Source organism: Meles meles, chromosome 19, assembly GCF_922984935.1.
Source record: "Meles meles chromosome 19, mMelMel3.1 paternal haplotype, whole genome shotgun sequence".
NCBI classification, from domain to species: domain Eukaryota; kingdom Metazoa; phylum Chordata; class Mammalia; order Carnivora; family Mustelidae; genus Meles; species Meles meles.
The window spans coordinates 49,743,191-49,763,307 of NC_060084.1; the positions used below are offsets into that span (position 1 = coordinate 49,743,191).

General features: G+C 50.0%; 1 protein-coding gene and 1 non-coding gene across 3 annotated transcripts in view; both read right to left on the minus strand.

Moving 5' to 3' along the window:
* The window catches only part of PRKD2 (protein kinase D2), a 31,841-nt gene that overhangs the window by 6,970 nt on the left and 4,754 nt on the right, over positions 1-20,117 (minus strand). For both annotated transcript variants that reach the window (XM_045987915.1, XM_045987916.1), the window contains exons 4-15: positions 16,538-16,669; positions 13,304-13,458; positions 12,961-13,183; positions 11,640-11,717; positions 11,402-11,555; positions 8,550-8,667; positions 7,711-7,788; positions 6,169-6,427; positions 4,665-4,717; positions 4,462-4,534; positions 3,647-3,753; positions 2,642-2,803 (exon numbers count right to left, since the gene is read on the minus strand). In XM_045987915.1, the coding sequence (XP_045843871.1) occupies positions 2,642-2,803; positions 3,647-3,753; positions 4,462-4,534; positions 4,665-4,717; positions 6,169-6,427; positions 7,711-7,788; positions 8,550-8,667; positions 11,402-11,555; positions 11,640-11,717; positions 12,961-13,183; positions 13,304-13,458; positions 16,538-16,669 (1,592 nt within the window). The remainder of the gene's footprint in view (positions 1-2,641; positions 2,804-3,646; positions 3,754-4,461; positions 4,535-4,664; positions 4,718-6,168; positions 6,428-7,710; positions 7,789-8,549; positions 8,668-11,401; positions 11,556-11,639; positions 11,718-12,960; positions 13,184-13,303; positions 13,459-16,537; positions 16,670-20,117) is intronic.
* LOC123931934 lies at positions 13,886-13,989 on the minus strand. The gene has a single exon (XR_006816354.1). It is a non-coding gene; the product is annotated as a U6 spliceosomal RNA (small nuclear RNA).

The window sequence follows — 20,117 nt, forward strand, 5'->3', positions numbered from 1 at the left end:
ATGGGGAGGAGTAATAAAAGTACCCATCCTCAGGGGTCGCTGTGAAGTTTAAATGCGTTGGGGCATAGAAAATGTTTAGGACAGTGCCCAGCACAGAGCAAACATGACATGAGCTATTTCTGTTGTTGGTACCTGTTACTCTCCTCGGGATGGCCTGTGGATGAACATATTCCTGTGCGTGTTTCAGATAGAGCTTTTCCTGTTCTGTTAATTCAAGAGTATTCTAGCGTGGCAAGGTGAGCTGATTTACGAAACAAAAAGCAAAAAATCCGGATACAATTTCCAACTACTTTCTCTGTGGACACTATGATCTTCCTTGATTCTATGTAATCCTCAGGCTTCAGCCAGGGACACTGAGATCCATGGTGTGTATGTACCCCTTTTCTTGACTTCCTGTTTTTTTTTTTTAATATTTTATTTATTTGTCAGAGAGAAAAGGAGAGAGAGAGAGAGAGAGAGAGAGCACGCACACAGGCAGGCAGAGAGGCAGGCAGAGGTGGAGAGAGACGCAGGCTCCCTGCCGAGCAAGGAGGTCATGCGGGACTCGATCCCAGGACCCTGGGATCATGACCCGAGCTGAAGGCAGCGGCTTAACCCACTGAGCCACCCAGGCGTCCCGACTTCCTGTTTTTTGACCCACCTACGTCCCTTACTAGGACAGGAGGAGAACAAAGAGGGCTGGTTGGAAGCTAGACAGATCCTGTTCAAATCTCAGCTAGACCGCCACCTAGCTGTGTGACCTTGGGCAGGACATGGACCCTTCCTCCACCTCAGTCTCCTCATTTGTAAAATGTGGGTGCTGGTAATACCTACCTCGGAGGGCAGTTGTGAAGCATAAACAAGCCCATGAGGTAAAGGGCCTAGCACAGGACTTGGGGTGGGGCAGACAAGAGGCGGAAGGCAGAAATCTGCAGAGAGAGAGAGGAGCAGAGGCAAAAAGGGAGGGAGCGATGGAAGACCAGAAAGAGAAATCAACCAGTTGCTGAAGGCAGGCAGTTCCTTCTCCCCACCTTAAGTCTGGATGAGCCTGCCTCAGTGGGCTTCTCTCCCCACCCCACAAGTCAACCTGATGAAGGTGCAGTGCTGGAGAGAGCGAGGGGGCAGGACCTCCATAAAGGAAGCACAGCACAAGGGACTTTGCATCCAAGAGAACAAGTCCCAGAATCAGGTGAGGGACAAGCCAGATGGGAAGGCCTTTCTAGGAAGGCTGTAAAACCCAGAAGCTACAAAAGGCAACATTTAACATTGTAAAAGTTAAACTCTTGATGGCAAATAAAAGCCAGGAATGAAATGAAAAGGAAAACAAATACTGGAATAAAAAAAAAAAAATTGAACAACACAAATGACAAGGATCCAGTGTCCCTCATATACAAAGAGCTTTCACAATTCAACAAGAATAATCCAACTGAAAAATGGGCAATGGAAATAAAAAGCACAGGCCAATAAACATAGGGAAATATGCTCAACCTCACCCATGATTTTTATTTTATTTTTTTTCACCCATAATTTTTAAACTGCTAAATGAAGCCACATCTCCACCTGTAAGACTGCTGATTATTTCACCCAGAGTTAGCTGCTGTTAAGAGCAGACCGAAAGGATTTTAGAGAACAGTTGGGCAGCATGTTTAAAAAACTCCTAGAGCACATTTCCCTGGACTTAAGAGTCTATCATCTGAAACGTGTTCTCTGGAAATTCTCCCACCAGAGCCCAGCAATGTGTGTGGACAGATATTCACCGGATGTTGTCTGTAATGGTGGAAAAGTGGTAACAACCTCTGTATTCAGCAATTACAGGATTTGGTGATATCCACCATGGGATACAACTAAGAAAAAGAGGCAGCTCTGCTCACTATGTACCAAAATAGAATAGTCTTCCAGAAGTACTTTTAAAGTGGAGAAAGTAAGAGGCAGAATGACACACAGGTGACACCAGTGAGTTTGACCTTACTAGTTAAAAGCCCAGACAGACCCTAGGGTCTGCTCCCACCAGCTGTGTGACCCTGGGACAAGATACTTAAAGTCTCTGAGCCTCGTTTTTTCCCAACTCAAAAACGGAAGTGATCACGGCCACTACCACGAGTTGCAATGCAGGACAATGAGTTAAAACATGGTTGGCATCCCCCTCCCCCACCCCGCCCACTCTGGGTGATCGCTGTCCAGTCCTGGGGCTATCTTGGTCACAGCTGTGTCCCCAGCACTGCTGGGAACAGAGCAGGGGAAGACAGAGAGCTTGGTGAACCACCTAAGGAATGGATGAATGAGGTCCCCACAGAAAGACCTCCCTCCCCTTCCCTTTTCCTACACGAATATAGTCAGGCCTTAGGGAACCTCATTCTATAAAGGAATAAAAATTATACAATCATCATTTCTGATTTTTCTATACTATTAATATAATTATCACTACTGCTCTCTTTACTGTTTTCTTATTTTCTATTGTTATTACTCTCTTATTACTCTACAGTCTGTTCTATTATTCTATTATTTTGAAATTATCGTTCTATTATTTTTTTCTATTGTTATTATTACTCTCTATTTTTTATTATCTGCTAGTAGGGACTCCTGCCAGTGTCTGCGGGAGCTGGGTGCAGGGCAGGTGGGGAGGCGGGCGGGGGGCAGGCAGGGAGGCAGGGGGCGGGCGCACCTGGGTGATGAGGAACTTGGTGAGGCGCTCGGGGAGCCGGCCCTTCTCACTGGAGAGGATCATCTCCAGCATGTCCCCGTGCAGCTTCTCCATCACCACGAACACCTTCTCAGGTGTCTCAAACATGCAGTCCAGGTTCACGATCCCGGAATGCCGCAGACTCTGGGGTAGGGGTGGGGAGGGGAGGGTGGCAGTCAGGGTCCAGGTCGCCCATGAACTTGGAACCCCAGAGGTGAGCCACGGGAGCAGATGGAGGACAAATGAGGAGGATGTCTCCGGAGGGTCAGCAGCTCCTTCCCTGGGGGTGGCGCTGGGGGTGGGGGAAGGGGCTTCAGACAGAACCACATCCCCACACCACCAGGTATCTAGAAGGATCTTCACATCATAAAGCTCTGTTGAAGGTCCAGGGTTGTGGGGAGGCAGGGAGAAGGAAGGAGCGGAAGTATGGAACAATGGGACCTTTGTGCATCTCTGTGTTGTAAATTCTCCTCCCTCTCCCCGGCACACCCTGCCTAGCCTAACCCTATTTCTACCCTCCAGGTCTCCACCCAACCTCCTCCCTGGGTTCTAGGCTATCGTCCCACCACTTTCCACCCACCCTCTGGTGGCAGCTTCAGAGGTCTTCTTAAAGTACACACCCAACCCTGTCCTTTCTTTGCTAAAAATCTTTCCAGGGCTCCCCAGTACCCTCAGGAGAAAATCCATAGGCATCCTCCCTGGCCTCACCTCCTACCACCTCCCCACACATAAACCATCTAGTAACCTCAAACTTCAAATTCCTAGAAGGGTTCATGTTCCCTCTCACCTCCAGACCTTTCTTTGCACAGGCTGGTCCCTTTGCTCAGAACACCTTTCTACCCCCTAAGTCTCAACATGCATGTTCTCTCCTCCAGGAAGCCTTCCATGACCACCTCCAGCCTGGGTGAGTTGGCCCCTGAAGGGAGGAGGTGGGAAAGGAGGGTCCTTCCTAGGTGGGGCCTGAGCTGGGCCCCAGAGCCCGGTCACCTGCAGAATGGCCACTTCATTCCGGAGCTGGCTTTCCTGCTTCGTGGGGAAACGCAGTTTGTCAATGACCTTTACTGCCACATCCCGGCCTGTCTTCCGGTGCTTTCCTGGGCAGGACATAGGGGAGACTGGGGATGAAGGGAGCAAGACCTTCCAGTCCTGGTAAGAGGGAACCCCGCCCCACCCCCCCGCCAACCACAGAGACACATAGTTGAACAAAGGTGGGCAGAAGGCATCAAAATGGCTCTGTGGGGTTTCCAGGAGGGATGTGAGGGGCGAGAGGCCTTGGGAATAAAGGTGGAATGAAAAAGGTAAAAGACAAGAGCTTTGAGGGAAATCTAACACGTGGGAAACTAGGTTTATGACCAATCAGAATCTAGGAACTAGCTCTGTGGCCAATCAGAGTGCAGAATGCTCTCTCCTTTTTTTTTTTTTTTTAAGATTTTATTTATTTATTTCACAGAGATCACAAGTAGACAGAGAGGCAGGCAGAGAGAGAGGGGGAAGCAGGCTCCCCAGCGAGCAGAGAGCCCTATGTGGGGCTCGATCCCAGGACCCTGAGATCATGACTGAGCAGAAGGCAGAGGCTTAACCCACTGAGTCACCCTGGCACCCCTGCCTCTCCCTATTATGAACAGGAGAAAGCCCATTGGCTTTTCCCAGTAAGAAAAGGAGAGGCTTGCAACCACCTGCCTGGAGGACCTAGCTGTCCAAGTCAACCAGAACAGGAAGTGAGCACACAGCCAATTAGATAGGAAGGTCTGGAGCCCAGGAACCGCGGGACCCCCTCTGGATCAGCTCGGAAGCATCCGTACCTCCATAGACCACTCCAAACTGCCCAGAGCCCAGTACCTCGTCCGGGAAGATCTGGTAGACGGTGGCAATGTCCTGCATGGCGGGGATGGGAAGGGTCAAGGGGGCATATGGAGATCGGGCGCTGAGGAGACTAGGGAGGGCAGGAGGCTGCATGGGAGGCATAGGCCATCCATGGGACCATGGGGTGTGGGCAGGGTCTCACCACGTTCTCTTGGATCTGGCTGTTAGACACGGAGATGCTCAGAGAAGCCTGTCCTGGGGAGAGGGGAGAGTTGGAGGTGAGGGGACCCTGGGCTCAGGATTATCTTCATCCATGACTGCAGAGGCAGCCTCTGGAGCCACACCACCCGGGTTCGAGAATGGGAATAATGACAGGTGCTCCCTTGTAGGGCCAGTGGGAGAAGTAAACGTGATAGGCCGAGGGGGGCTGGAGAAGTGTCATGAACGATTTCACTGAGCACTGCACCCCAAGATCTCAGGGCCAAGTGACGCACGCTGATCCCATTTTACAGAGGAGGACACTGAGGCTCTCTCAGCAGGAAAGCCCAAACAGGTTCCAACATCTCCACCCCCCCCCCCCCGAACTTGCCAACCAGAGCCACACATTTCCAAGGTTCTGAGCCTTCTGCCGCTTGAACATCTGCCCCCTTCCCATTCCAGGCCTGGCCCCTTGTCCTCCTCTCTGGTCTCTCTGCCCCTGTTCTGTTCTTGCCTATTCACTGCACAAACCTGGGTCTGTCCTTCCCCTGCTCCAAACTCTGCCATGGCTCCCCAGCGCCCCCAGGAGGAAGTCCAACCCCCTTCCATGGCCTCCCAGGTACTGGTCCCTCATTTACCTCTTTGACTTCTACCCCCACCATGCTGTGTGTCCTCCCGACAGCTGGCCTCCTTGCCGGGCCTCAGATACAGCCAAGTCCCCTCCTATCTCCTGCCTTTGCACTTACTGTTCCCTCTGCCAGTAATGTGTGTCCCTTCCGCTGGACTTCATTAAACCCTCCCCATTCAGTCTCAGCTCAAACTTCCCTCCTGGGGCCACGTCATGTTCTACATTACATCTGTCATTCATGCAGGGTGATCTGTCACTCACACTGGATTATGAGCCTGAGACTTTCTGATCATCTTCTGCCTCTGCTTGAAATACTTCCCTTCTGCAATCCCCTCTCTCAGCCCTCCTCAGCTTTCTGGTTTCAGCTCAGATGTTGCCACGTCCAGGAAGCCCTCCCGGATACCCAGGCTGGATCAGCTATCCCCTCAGAGCCCCCACAGCTTTCTGGTCCCCTGTCCCAGCCCTGTCACTCTGGGTTGTCACTGCCTGGGGACAGATCTGTCTCCCTTACTGGCTGTGAACCCCGTGAGGGCAGGTCCTGGGCTGTCTTGGCTGTCTTGGGGACTATGTCCCCAGCACTGTCCAGCATAGGGTGGGCACAGAGAAGACACTCAGTAAATGCCTGAATGAAGCAGCCTGAACTCACAACCTGGAGGAGTTGTCGCCACCTGGGACAAGACTCAGAAAAGGGAAGTGACATACCCAAGTCCACACATCAGGTCTAGGGCTTAATGGAGATTTGGACTCATGCTAGCTGAATCCAGAAGCCACATTCCCCATTCCCAGCCTTCTCCCTGGCTCTTCCGTTCCCTGGGAACCCACACAATCCCTTCCAGACCCATGCTCTCAGGGTCCGGGGCGGGGTGGGGGGAGGACTTACTGTGGGGTGTGTGGCCTGGGGCACTGGGTGCATCCTGGAGGATGACTGGCATCAGGGCCTGGCGGATGGCTGTTTCCCAGCCCCTGGCAGCTTCGGCCCCCTGCCCGCTGGGCCCCCCTGGGGCTCCACCAGGTGTCTCGCCCACAAAGTAGGTGACATTGGCAGTGACAATCTCGAAGCAGTGAGGGTTGGTGCCTGGTGGCACAAGGCTAAAATTCTGGGCGGGCTCCACAGTGAGGATTTCTGACAGTGGAATTTCCTGGCAGGATACAGAACCAGCATCAGTGAGGATGCCAGGCAGACCCTGGGGCTCCCCACTTACTCAGAACAGCACACACAATCCAGTGGCAGTAGGAAAGGGCCTTATTTGCATATTTGCATAGAGTAGTCAGAAAAGGCCTCCTGGCAGAAGTTACATGAAGCAAGAGATCAGAAAAGTAAGAAGAGGCCAGCTGGCGGAGGATGGTGGAAACAGCATGTGCAAAGGCCCTGAGGTAGGAAAGACTTGGGTTCAAAGAATATGCTCTATTCCCATTACATGGGTGGTACCTAGTACACAGGAGATATGCCATGTTCGGAGAACAAATGAAGTTAGGCCATGAAGGGCCTCATGGGCCACAGAGAGGAGCCTGGGCTTTGTCTCAGATCTCTGGGGAGCCATGGAAGGGTTTAGAGCAAGGCAGGGGGAGATGTCTGGCTGTGTGCAGAGGGTGGACAGGAAAGGATGGGACTGAGATAGGAGACCAGAAAGGAGGCTGAGAGGGCCAGGTGGAGGGGAGGGGACAGGGAGAGAAGGGGCAGGGTCTGTGCAGAAGGAAAAGAGCATGCTTTGAAAAGTGCTGGAAGAGAAACTGTGTGTGTGAGGGGGGCAGGACACATTTGTATAAGGGAGAAAAAAAAATTAAAGTAAGGAAAGAATGAAACAGCGACAGACTGACACAGCTTATAAAGGCAGGAGACAGAGGCGTGGAGGGGGCAGCATCTAAGTATGGCCGAGAATAGGGGCAGGCTGAGCAGTCACCCCCACCCCCACCCCGTGGGAAGCCGCTGCAGAGCAGGGAACCCCGAGGCTTCCGAGTTTTATTTTAAGGGCAAAGGGAGGATTCTGATGGTTTTCTCGGCCCCTCTGGCTGCTATTTGGGACAAGGCTGCTGGGGGGAAGCACAGAAGCGAGGCCCCAGGAGGAGACGGCCCAGAGCACCCGGCGGCCATCGCGGGTGGTGAGGAATACGGATAAATGATGCAGTGCTTCATTATAAAGTAATAATGATAACAGCGAGCTCCACACAAACCGGCCCTAAGCTAACTGCTTCGCGGAGCTGGTCGCTGAATTAGGGCAGCGGCCCTGCGGCGAGGACTAGTCACTAAGGCCTTTTACAGGTGCCAGACGGGAGGGCAGAGAGGTGAGGTAAGCCGCCCCGGGTTCCCCAGCCAGAAAGTGGTGGGCCCAAGTGGGCCCATTTGCGGATGACATGCAAGCAGGCAAGCACGTGGGAGAGGGGTGGGAGGAGGTCTGGGGGAGCTGGGGGCCGCAAGGCCCACCTTGTAGTATCTGTTGGTCGTGTTGTTCTGGAAGAGTGTGATGCACTTGCAGTCCAGGCGCCAATAGTGCCGCTTCCTCTGTTGGGAGAGGTGCTCCAGAAGGTGAGGTTGTCCTTCCTTGGCGCGGTTGGGGCTCCAGCTCTTCCCGGAGTCAAACCCCGCCTCCAAGTCTAGCCCCGCCCCAGAAGGCCCCACCCCTTCCGCCTCTCATCACTCGCCCCTCTAATTCTAGCTCCGTCTCCACTAAGGCCCCGCCCATCCCTAACTGCAGCCCCACCCCGCCTCGTTCCCTGCTCAAATGGATCCATCCCACCCGCCTTAGCTCACCCCACCTTGCCCCGCCCCATAACCCCTCTCCAACTTTAGGTCAGCCTCCAGCCACACTCCTTGGCCCCTAAACCTGCCCCACCCCTATCTCCTACCTGCCCAGACCAGGCCCCTCCACCATAAGTCCTCCCCACCTTTCCTCCCAACTTCGCCCCACCGGGCCCTACCTTATAACACAACCCCACTTAATTACCTCCAGTTAGGTCTCTAGCCCGGCCCAGCACCCCCTGAGCCCATCCTCTAGAACTGGAGCCCTTCTCGGCCCTACTCCTAACTCCAGCTTCCCCCTTCTTGGTCTCATGCCTCCCCTGACGTTGTCCTTAGCCCCGCGTCTTCCCCGATTCCTGCCCTACCCCTCCACTCTCCCTTAGAACCCACGCCTCTAATTCTAGCTCCGCCTCTAGATGGGCCCCGCCTACCCCCTAACCCCACCCAGCCCCACCTCCTACAGAGGAGTTTGCCCCGCCCCTAACCTTAGCTCCGCCCCACCTAGCCCCATCCCGCCCACTCACCAGCGTGTCCTTGTTGCTGTAATGGACCACCCAACCCTCGCGCAGGGTGGTGCTAGATTTCCGCGTCGTGTGTCGCACCGACTGCACCACCCTCATTAGGGGGATGTACCCCAAGGAGCTGGGAGGGAGGGGGAGAGGAAGAGACAAGAGGTTACAAGTGGAAAATACCCATAAGCACTTGGGGCCTCAGAGAGCATTTCTGGGCCGCCAGGAGTGGGTTGTTTTTGGCCACACTTCTGTGGTTTCCACATTTCCCATGAGGAAGGGGACGCTAGATAGGGCCACATTACAAGGCTGGGGTCCGAAGTCAGGCAGCCTGGCAAATCACCTAACCTCTATGGTACCTCCGTTTCTCCACCCAAAGGGGTTGCTGTAAGGGGTAAAAACCTTTCTTAGGAGTTTAGCACAATGCTTGGCACCAAGTGGTCCTCCCATAAGTGCTAATCAGTACTGAGCCCAGTGACTGCGGAGCCAGCTGTGTGACACTAGGCAAGTGACTCAACCTCTCTGTACCTCATTGCCCTTATCGGGCACGTGCCATTATTACAGAGAGGAAATAAATGCTTAGAGAGATTCACAGACTTGCTCAACTCCAGAACCAACCACCTCTTGATCCCTGCACTAAACCAGGACTCGGGTGGCCCTGGCACTTCTGTTTGCCTCTCTGAGACTTGGTTTCCTCATCTGTGAAATAGGCTGCCTCTCCCAACACCCCCACCCCAGCCAAGTCCATCAAGATCCAACTCTTACAGCCTCTTACTCTGTTACTAAACATTTCAGGAGAGACCTGGCAGAAAGGGAACTTGAACTTCCAGGCAGCTCGAGTCAGGTAGAATCAGTAAGAAACTCTAATTATTGTGACTTGAATATCCATCTTCCCTTCGGCCTGGTCTTCCATCCCCTTCCTCTGGCCCTCTCTGCTCCAGACACACCAAACTCAGTGTTGTTTCTGGAACATGCTTGGCCCTACCACAGGGCCTTTGCACTTGCTGCTCTCGTTGCTTGGCAAGCTCTTCCACCAACTATCTTCCACATGTCTCCTTTCCTCCCCCGGCCCTCCTTCAGTTCTCTTCAAATGTCACCTTCTCAGAGAGGCCCCCTTTAATGACCCTAAAACAGTGTATCTTCATTCTCTGTCCCCTCCCATTGCTTTTTTTTTTAAATTTATCTTTATTTTTATTTATTTTTTGATAGCAGTCATCAGTACCTGATGCTATGGATGCATTTGTTTACTGCCTCTCTCCCCAGTTAGAGTGTCGGCTCTATGAGGCCAGAGAGTTTTCCTGGTTTGATTCACAGCTGGGTGCTTGGAAGTCCTAGAACCCAGTCGGTGCTCAATATGTGTCTACTGATGCACCATGGAAATTGTTCACCCTCCTCACATCAATGCCCCCTTGGCCCCGTGGGGTGAAGTCTCAGCTCCTTTCTCTTAGTAATGACTGGCTGAAGCCAGTAAACTTTATTCTTCTAACCTAGGAGTGGGGATGGTGTTCCTTATGGTCCTTCTGAGAAGGTTTTCATTCAAGGATAAAGACACATCGATGACGGCTTCAATCCACAGGTTACCCTCATTTACACATGTCTTATTGTATTAATACAATATACCAATAATAGTGTGTTAATATTATTCTAAAACATGCCAAAAGAGCGAAAACATCTAAAAGATGAGATTAAAAGTAAAGAGAAACGGAAAGGCAAATATTTGTCCCCATACTCCAGAATGGATCACCTCCCACCCTCCACGCTTTGGGGACTCAAGAACAGAGTACCGGGGAGGATTCTCTTTCCATCTGCTCAGCGTTTACAACCCGGCAAACACTTGACCCGCGTGATCTAATGGAATTAGAAAATCACCCTACAAGACAGGTGCCGTCATTAGCCTGGAGACCATCATTCACTTCACCCTTAGGACAATCCGCAAAGGTAGGTCCTACTTTCATCCCCATCTTACTGACGAAGAAACTGAGGGCCCAGAGAGGTTAATCTCCTGCCTAATGCCATACAGCAGATTCCTACGTTCTTACTCTTTGCTCTGTCACTTTGCAACACAGACTGTTTCTGGAAAGGCCTGCCAGCAGCTGATCCCAGGGACATCCTCCCGGGGGAGGAGCTAAGCAGCTGGGAGGCGGGAAAGCAGGGAAGCGGGAGGGTTTGACTACCGTTTGAATGACCAGATTAGCAGTTCCGAAAAAGAAATATACTCTAAATTAAAAATCCGCTTCTATGAAAGCTTTTCAAAAAATGTACATTTTTGGGGCACCTGGGTGGCTCAGGTGGTTAAGCGTCTGCCTTCGGCTCGGGTCATGATCTCAGGGTCCTGGGATGGAGCCCCGCATTGGGCTCTCTGCTAGACGGGAAACCTGCTTTCCCCTCTCTCTGCCTGCCTCTGTCTACTTGTGATCTCTTTCTCTGTGTGTCAAATAAATTAATTAAATATTTTAAAAATGTATATTTTTTAGGAAAAAGGTATAATTTCAGGGAGGAGTCAAGATGGCGGAGAAGTAGCAGGCTGAGACTACATCAGGTAGCAGGAGATCAGCTAGATAGCTTATCTAAACATTGCAAACACCTACAAATCCAACAGGAGATCGAAGAGAAGAAGAAGAGCAATTCTAGAAACAGAAAATCAACCACTTTCTGAAAGGTAGGACTGGCGGAGAAGTGAATCCAAAATGGTGGGAAGATAGACCGCCAGGGGAGGGGCCGGCTCCCAGCAAGCGGTGGAGCAACGGAGCACAAAATCAGGAAAAAGGTATAATTTAAAAATAAAGTGTGGGTGCTGGAAAATTTACAGGGAACATCGAGCTATTGTGGAGATAGGACAGGCGTTTCCCAGAGGGTGCCCCAGGTACCTCTCAGCCTTGCCTCCCTCGCCTTCCTCCTCCTCACTGGCATGGAGGGCATTTTCCGAGTGGGAGCCTGGGATGACCCCCGAGTCGTCAGACTCGTCCATGAGGGAGCTCTTGTCAGCCTCGCTGAAATCAGTGGCCTCCTCCATCGGCACATCTAGCAGGATAAGGGCGTCAGAGGGGCCTCTGCCCAGTCCCACCGCCCCCCCCCCACTTCCCTGCTCACCCCACAGCCTCTCACCTCCATTGATGAGTGCTTCCCCTAAGCAGTCGTTAGGGACCCGGGTGGCACAGCGCTTGTGACAGTTAAACTTGCAGTCTGGTATGACGACAGGGAACAAGCAGACAGGTAGGAGGGGAGAGAGATGTCCCCTGTAAGGGTTGAACCTTAACTCCTAACCCCCAGGCCCGGAAGATTCTGCTTTTGCTGTTTTGGGGCTGGTTGTCCCTCTTTGAATCTAGAACATTTGGGGCTGGGGAATCTCTTGCTGTTGGGGCCTGGTCTGTGCGTCATAGATGTTTAGTGGTCATCCCTGACCTCTACCCACAAGATGCCACTAGCACATCCCTGTAAGATTCTAGATTTTTTTTCTAATTTTGGAGTTCTAAGATTCCAGGTTTCAATGTCTGACTGTCTAGAATTTGACACATCTATGATTCTACAGTTTTATGAGTCTAGACTGCTAAGGTTCCTTGATGTCCAAGGTTTTAGGGTTTTCGATAACTTAAACTCTAGATATCAGTGACTCTATAGTTCTACAATTCTGGACTTCGAACCCTCCAGAATCTGATGATTCCAAGATTCTAGGATTCTACACACCCTTCTAGAATTTGACTCTTCCGATGAATTCTAGAATTGGACAGCTCTAAGTTTTATGGATCTCAATGTCTGGTATTCTAGAATTTGATAATCCAGAGTTCTGTGTGTCTAGGACTGTAGGACCCCATGGCCCCAAGGGTATATGATTCTAGACTTCTAAGGTTCGCATTTGATGCTTCTAGGCTTCTACCAAAGATGGTTCCAAAGTTCCAGTATTCTGAGAATCTATAATCTGGGAGTTCTAGGATCTCCAAGTCTAAGGTTCTGTGGTTCTTTTCATGGAGTCCTATGATCCAGAATTCCTGAAGCCTATGATTCTAGTTCTGTGGTTCCATAATTCTTAAGTTCTACAGTTTAAGAATCCCATACGAAGTGGCTCATAGATATAAATTTCTAAGGTTCTAGGATTCCAGAATTCCAAAGGTTCTAGAACACCAGGATTCAGGGCACTCTTCTGAGGCTCTGGGATCCTAAGGATCAGAATATTGGGATTCTTTTTTTTTTTTAAGATTTTATTTTTAAGTCCTCTCCATACCCAACATAGGACTCGAAATCACAAACCCAAGATCGAGAGTCTCAGGCCCCACCCACTGAGCCAGCCAGGCATCCCCAGAGTACTGGGAGTTTTAAGTTTTAGTTCCTGCCACAAGCCCAGGTGAGAGAGGCCCCAGGTCGCTGAGTGAGTATGTGTCTGTCCCGGCATTCTGACCCCATCCTTCTCCCCCAGGGGGGCCCCGCTGACCTTTGCACTGCAGGCCCTGGCGAAAGAGACCCTTGAGGAGTTTCTTGCAAGCCTGGCAGACGGTGGGCCGCGTGTAGCTGTGGATGAGGAACGTGTGCGGGACCTTCACCTTGGAGAGCAGCATCTTGTCCAGCTCGATGGGGCGGCCCGTGTAGGAGGAGGCAGAAGAGGAGGAGGAGGAGGATGGGGGGCGGCGAGGCAGGAGCTCGGTGGTACTGCGGCTCTGTGGTCAGCGGGAATGGAGGGGACATATTAGTGCGTGGCCCCATGCCCGGGCCCTGTCGTCCGCCCCCACCCCCCACCCCCCCGCCGCCACTAGCCCACCCGCTCCCCAGCCCCTCACCAGCTCATCAGCCATGCAGGGCAGGGACTCGGAGGTACTGAGGCGCACAGAATGGCCACTGGCCAGAGACGTGGACGACAGGCGCCTCTTGCGGGCACCACTGCAGTTGTTAGGGATGCTGAAGGCACAGCGCTTGTGGTAGTTCAGTCCGCAGCCTGCGGGGGGCGCCAGACGATCAGAGACGTCCTTGCACCAGTCCTGGGCTCTAAAACTCCGCCCCGCCCCCTCTTCCCTTTCTGTAGGTTAGGAATACAGCAGCCCTCTCAGGAGAGCCCCCTGCGAGCACCACTAAAGCCAGCGGAAAAACTACAAAAACCCAAATCGGGTAGAACCGCTACCGGCCTAGCAGGTTCTGGACCAGTCCACCAGGCAAAGAACCACAAGCCGGTGAGGCCCTTGCTGAGGTCCTGGGGAATGTGGATTGTGGGGTAGTGGCAGAAGGAAGCCACAACCACGGGACCAGCTGCACAAAGGAGGAGAGTACTTGGCAATGACTAGTTCTTCCTTATATGCGCGTACACCACTATTTGCGCTTTCTTCCTTCTATCTCCCATCACCTGACATAACACCTTTTTTTTTTTTTTTAATATGGGATGCTTTAGGAATACATGTGTTATCCGTGCCCAGGGGCCATGTTATTCTCTGTATCGGCCCCGTTTTAGTACATGTGCTGCTGAAGGGAGCACTGTATTATATTTAAATTACAGGACATAATAAAAATTAAAATTAAAAAAAAATCACAGGACATCGACGGCAAATAGTGAACAAGCATCATCTCCCGGGGAAAGGGTTAGCATGTTTTCAGTCGTACTCCGGACAGTCCTACCGAATCAGATGGAAGTATGACTCTATTGTCATTTCTTTCTTAATTTATCATTTTTTAAAAAATCCAGAATCCTCTTCCATGAAAGAATCAGGCTCAGCTTGCCGTCTTCCTAGCAGGGTTCCTGAACCCTTGCTCCCATACATCTCCAGAGATTCCAGATGATTCCAGGAAGGCTCCCTCTTCTGGAGTGAAGAATGTTCCTCCAGCCTTCGGAAGCTTCTTTGGGACTGCCTCATGGAGCCTGTCTTCTGGCAGCCTGGCTGTCATAGGCCTTCCCAAAGGTGGTGGTATGAGAAGAGCTTCGGGATGGCCCATGGCCTTTGCGAACAGGAAACACTTCCCAGCACTGGCCTTTGCTCCCTCACGTGCTTCACGGGACTTCAAAATCTCATCTGTGACTCTGAGTATCAAGGCAGAGTCAAACTCCCATCCGAAGGTGTTACGAAGGCATTAAGGACAGTCATTTGGGGGCGCTTGGGTGGCTCAGTGGGTTGGGCAACTGCCTTCAGCTCAGGTCATGATCCTGGAGTCCCGGGATCGGGACTGCTGATCCCTGCTCAGCGGGGAGTCTGCTTCTCCCTCTGACCCTCCCCCTTCTCATCTCCTCTCTCTCTCAAATAAATAAAATCTTAAAAAAAAAAGTCACTTGGGACTCCTTTGAAACCACATGAACGAATACATCGACCATCATCTGTGTTGCTGAGCCAGTAAAATCCGTGCTACGGGTGCCCGTTACAAACCACGACGCCAGGGGCTCCTGGGTGGCTCTGTCCGTTCAGTGTCTGGCTCTTGGTTTTGGCTCAGGTCATCATCTCAGGGTCGTGAGATCCTTGCTGAACATGGAGCCTGCTTAAGATTCTCTCTCTCCCCTCTCTCCCTCAGCTTCTCCCCCACCCCCACTTGTGCACGTGCATGCATGCATTCCCTCTCTCAAAAAAACAAACAAACAAAAAAACACCTTCCCTTTTATGACACCAGGACTGCGTCAGGATGGTTACAAATGCCAAGACATCAAGAGTTGGATGTGGTTTGCGCACGATGGCGGTACCGATAACAGCCTTGAATGTGCTGAATCGGTTTTCCACAGACCCAATGTGGCTATCATCCCTCAAGCCCTTAAATGCCACAGGTCTCTTTAGGGCTGCGTGATAACAATCCTGGTCAATGCTGCAGGTCTTCTGGAGCACAGGGTCCATATGAGCGCCATTGCCGGAAGCTGGAGATCCTTGGATGGTGGAATATTCGAGAATATGCTTCTGATGGAGGTGCGGTCTTCGCAGAATGGATGGTCTTCATCTGGGAAGAATGGACCTGCAGAACCTGACCCTTGGGCTTCACCTTGAGACACACTGGTGTGTTCCTTTATTTTTTAAGTATGATCGAAGGACATGCGTATGGGTGCTTGTTGTAGACTGAACATGTGTCCATCCCTCAAATTCATAGGTTGATGCCCTAACCCCCGATGTGGCCGTATTAGACTTTAAGGAGGTAATTAAGGTTAAATGAGGCCATAAAGGTGGGGCACTGATCCAACGTGATCAGGGCTTTATAAAAGGGAGACACTTGAGAAACTGTTGTCTCTCCTCACACCACGGGAGCAACACCGCGAGATGGCAGCCGTGTGCAAGCCAGAAAGAGGGCTTTAACCAGGAAACCACGCCCTGTTCGAGGCGTGATCTTAAACTTTCCAGGCTCTGGAACCGTGAGTTCTAAATATGTGTTGTTTAAACCACTCAGCCTGTGGTATTTTGTTATGGCAGGTCCTGGCACACTGAGGGTCCCAGTCAGTAAGGAGGGGACTCTGCTGGTCAGCTTTCTGTGTCAACCCCAGTAATTCAGATGCTAATGTAGGGGTTGCTGTGAAGGTATTTTGTACGTGTGTGATTCGAGTGCACAATCAGATGACCTGAAGTGAGGGAGAGTATTCTAGTTAATCCGGGTGGGCCCGTTTCAATCAATTGAAAGGTTCAAAAGCAGAGCTGAGATTTCCCAGATGAAGAAATTCTTCCCGGGAGTCCAGCCTGCCCTCCCTGACGTGCTGCCCTATGGATTTCAGAGTTGCTGGGCCAGCCCCCACACTCTTATAAGCGAATTCCTTCCAAATACCCCTTATTATTTACCTCCTACTGGCTGTTTCTCTGGTGATTCCTGTTACAGGCTCCACCTTCTTCCCTAAGCACATTCCCCTTCTCCCCCAAGCTCTCCGTCCCCTTACCTCTCCCTTGGAGCTCCACATCAGGCTCCACCTCCGGAGCTGAGCCCCGCCTAGTCCCCCATCCATCACTCAATCCCCGCCCCCAACTCCTCCCCAAAGCTGTGCCTCTGGGCCCTTACCACTCCCTCCGAGCCACGCCCCCATCCCTGAGCTCCACCCCGCCCGGCCCCGCCTCCAGCCCCTCTCCCCTCACCATCACACTTGAGGCCTTGGCGCACTAGACCGAAGAGCATCTCCCCGCAGTGATCGCAGAAGGCCGGCGCTCGGTAGGAGTGCACCGTGAGGGCGTGCGGGCGGATCTGGAAGTCCTCGAAGGTGGCCGAAGCTGCAGGCAGCAGGGAGGGGTGGATGGTTGAGCCAGAGCGGTGAGGGCTGTTCCTGGGTTTCTCACAGTCCTCCCCGCCTCCCGAAGGTTTGATCTTGCCTGCCTTCATTTACGCACACACTACATTCTTCCCGGGTTCAAATCCCAGCCTCACCACAGGGCAAGACACCTATGCCGTGGACTGGGAAGTTGTTTAGTGGGTACAGAGTTTCAGTTCCGCAAGTTGAAAACATTCGTGGAGACTGTTGCAGGACAACGTGAAGGTAATTAACACTACTGAACAGGAGACTTAAAAATGGTTAAGATGGTACATTTTATGTTATGTACATTTCACAATGAAACATTTTTAAATAAAATTCTAAAATACAGACGCCTGGGTCCCACCCTCGCAGCTGCTGATCTGCCTGGTCTAGGATGGAGCGTCAAGAGAAAAACCAAATCCCTATGTATCTCAGTTTTCTCATCTTTAAAATGGAAATCCAACAAACACAGAGCATTGTCCTAGGTGTCAGGGACACCGCACAGAACAAATTCCCTGCCTGGCCTCTAGTAAGGGAGGCAGCCAACCAAAATAAAGAAAATAAATATTCTTATTTAACAATCACCCAGGGGTGCCTGGGTGGCTTAGTTGGTTAGTCTGGTTTTAGCTCAGGTCATGATCCCTGGGGCCTGGGATCCAACATCACACTGGGTTCTCTGCTGCGGAGGGAGTCTGCTTCTCCCTCCCCCTCTGTCCCCTCGCCCTGCTGTGCTCTCTTGCTTGCCCTCTCCATCTCTCTGTCAAATAAATAAATAAATCTTTAAAAAATATAGATATATATTATATGTGTATGTGTGTGTGTGTATATATATATATATATATATATATATTTTTTTTTTTTTTAAATCGCCCAACCTAGCAGTTACCTAGTGCCAGGCACTGCTCCAGGTACTTTAAAATACTAGTGAATTCAGTTCTCTCAAAAGCCCTGGAGGTATATTGTTATTACCCCCATTTTCCAGATGAGAAGATTATAGCACAGAGAGGTGAAGCAACCTGCCCAAGGTCACACAGCTAGCAAGCTGTGGAACTTGAAATCAAATCCGAGCCAGTGTGGCTCCAAAGTTCATGCTTTCAGTACTGCATTTACTGCCTCTTGGAAATGTTGAAGTAATAAAATATACAGCATATGTCTACTATACTCAAATAATTTAAAAAAAAACTGTCAAGCAGCTGTTTCTTATCTCAATAACGGGACAAATGTTTACTGAGAACCAACATAAACTGGGTACTCTGGAAGACAAAGCCTGGCTGAAACACTTGCATGCTCTCATCTGATGTTCTTAGTTTCTATACGTGTCATTTTACACGTTTCCCTAGGGTAAAATTATATATTTATATATATTTGCACAATATGCATATACATATATAAGTATATATATTTGTACATTGTGTATATTTGTATATAAGGTAAATTATATATTATTATATACTATATTATTATCTATTATATATTAATAATATAATATAATATATATTATATAACATGTTATATATATTATGTAATATGTTATATATCATTATATATCATACTATACATTACATGTCATTATATTATTATACAGTATATATGTATTATATATTTATATACTGTAAATATATAATTTATTATTTATATATTATATTTATAATTATATAATTTACATTATATAAATATATAATATAAAAACATATGATGTAAATGATATAAATATTTGCCCATTATATATATAAGTATATGCAATATATATATTCCAGAAATAAAGTACAACTCCAAAGAAAACATACATACAGCAGGCTAGCAGTCAGTAAGTGCTTAGGAGAAAAATTAAGCAGAGAAGGGAGAGTGGGAGGGTAGAAGATGTACAATTTTAGAAGGTGGTTGAGGAAGGCCCCCTTCAGTTGTTGTTAGGGCAAAAGCCTGAAGGAGGCAAGGGTATGAGCCAGGCAGGCTGCCAGGAAAGAACATGCCCAGTATCATAATAGTCTCTACAGATTCTTTCTTCAGGGCTAAATGAATTAATATATGGAAAGCTTTTAAGACAGTGTTCTTGGGGCGCCTGGGTGGCTCAGTGGGTTAAGCATCTGTCTTCAGCTCAGGTAATGATCTCAGGGTCCTGGGATCGAGTCCCACATCATACTCCCTGCTCAGCAGGGAGCCTGCTTCCCCCATTCTCTCTCTCTGCCTACCTCTCTGCCTGCTTGTGATCTCTCTCTCTGACAAATAAATAAAATCTTAAAAAAAAAAAAAGAAGACAGTGCTCTTTATTTCTTATTATTTTTTTAAGATATTATTTTTAAGTCATCTCTACACCCAGTGTGGGGCCATAACCCACAAGCCTGAGATCCAGAGTTCCATGCTCTACTGACTGAGCCAGTGAGATGCCCCATATTTTTTTTAAGTTTTTAAAATTTATTTTTATTTTATTTTGTAATGGTTTTATCTATTTATTTGTCAGAGAGAGAGATAGGGCACAAGCAGGGGGAGTGGCAGGCAGAGGCAGAGGGAGAAGCTGGCTCCCTGCTGAGCAGGGAGTCCGATGTGGGACTCCATCCCAGAACCCTGGGATCATGACCGGAGCCAAAGGCAGATGCTTAACCAAATGAGCCACCCAGGAGTCCCTAATTCTTTTTTTGTTTGTTTGTTTTTTAATTTTAAACAGTGCTCCTTAAACAGAACACATAGAAAGTCCTCAATAAATATTGGCTTTTATTTTTAAAGTTTCATTTTTGCACTAAGTCTCATCCTCCTTCCTACCCTCCCCACCCTCGAATTTCAGTCTAATATTGAGCTATTTTCCTTGTTATCGTGCAAAAGAAAGGGGACTCTCTTCTATGTGCCAAGCACTGCTGACACAGGGTAAAGCTATGAACACTCCGCTCTCAGTGGGCTGACATTCTTTTGGGGAGACAGACAGGAAACACACACACACAGAAGGAAATTTCAGACACTGGAGGAAATGGCATTGAAGCTCAGATCCAACTAGCAAGCAGGAACTAGCTACGAGAAGATGCGGCGGGGAGGGAGGCACTGAGAACTAGTACACACACCTGGAGATGGGAGGCAGCTCAGTTTGTTCAAGGGACAGAGAACAGACAACCATGGCAGGAACAAAGAAAGGAGGACAGGGGCCAGATCACGGGCAGCCATTTAAGGCCATATTGGGGAGTTTGCATTTTATCCCCAGGGTAACGGGGGTAACGGGGAGCCATGGGAGGATTCCGAGCAGTGAAGTGTCGTGATCTGACTCGTGAGCTACAGTAACAGGTTAACAGTCTAGGCAGGTGACCGCTGCCTGGACTAGAGGAGGCAGTAAGAAACAGATTCAGGATATATGTTAAAGGTGAGACTAATTGGTTTGATGCAGATCAAGGGAAAGGGTGAGAGAAAAGGAGGAGTCACCAGGATGCCCCCAGGACATGTGGCAA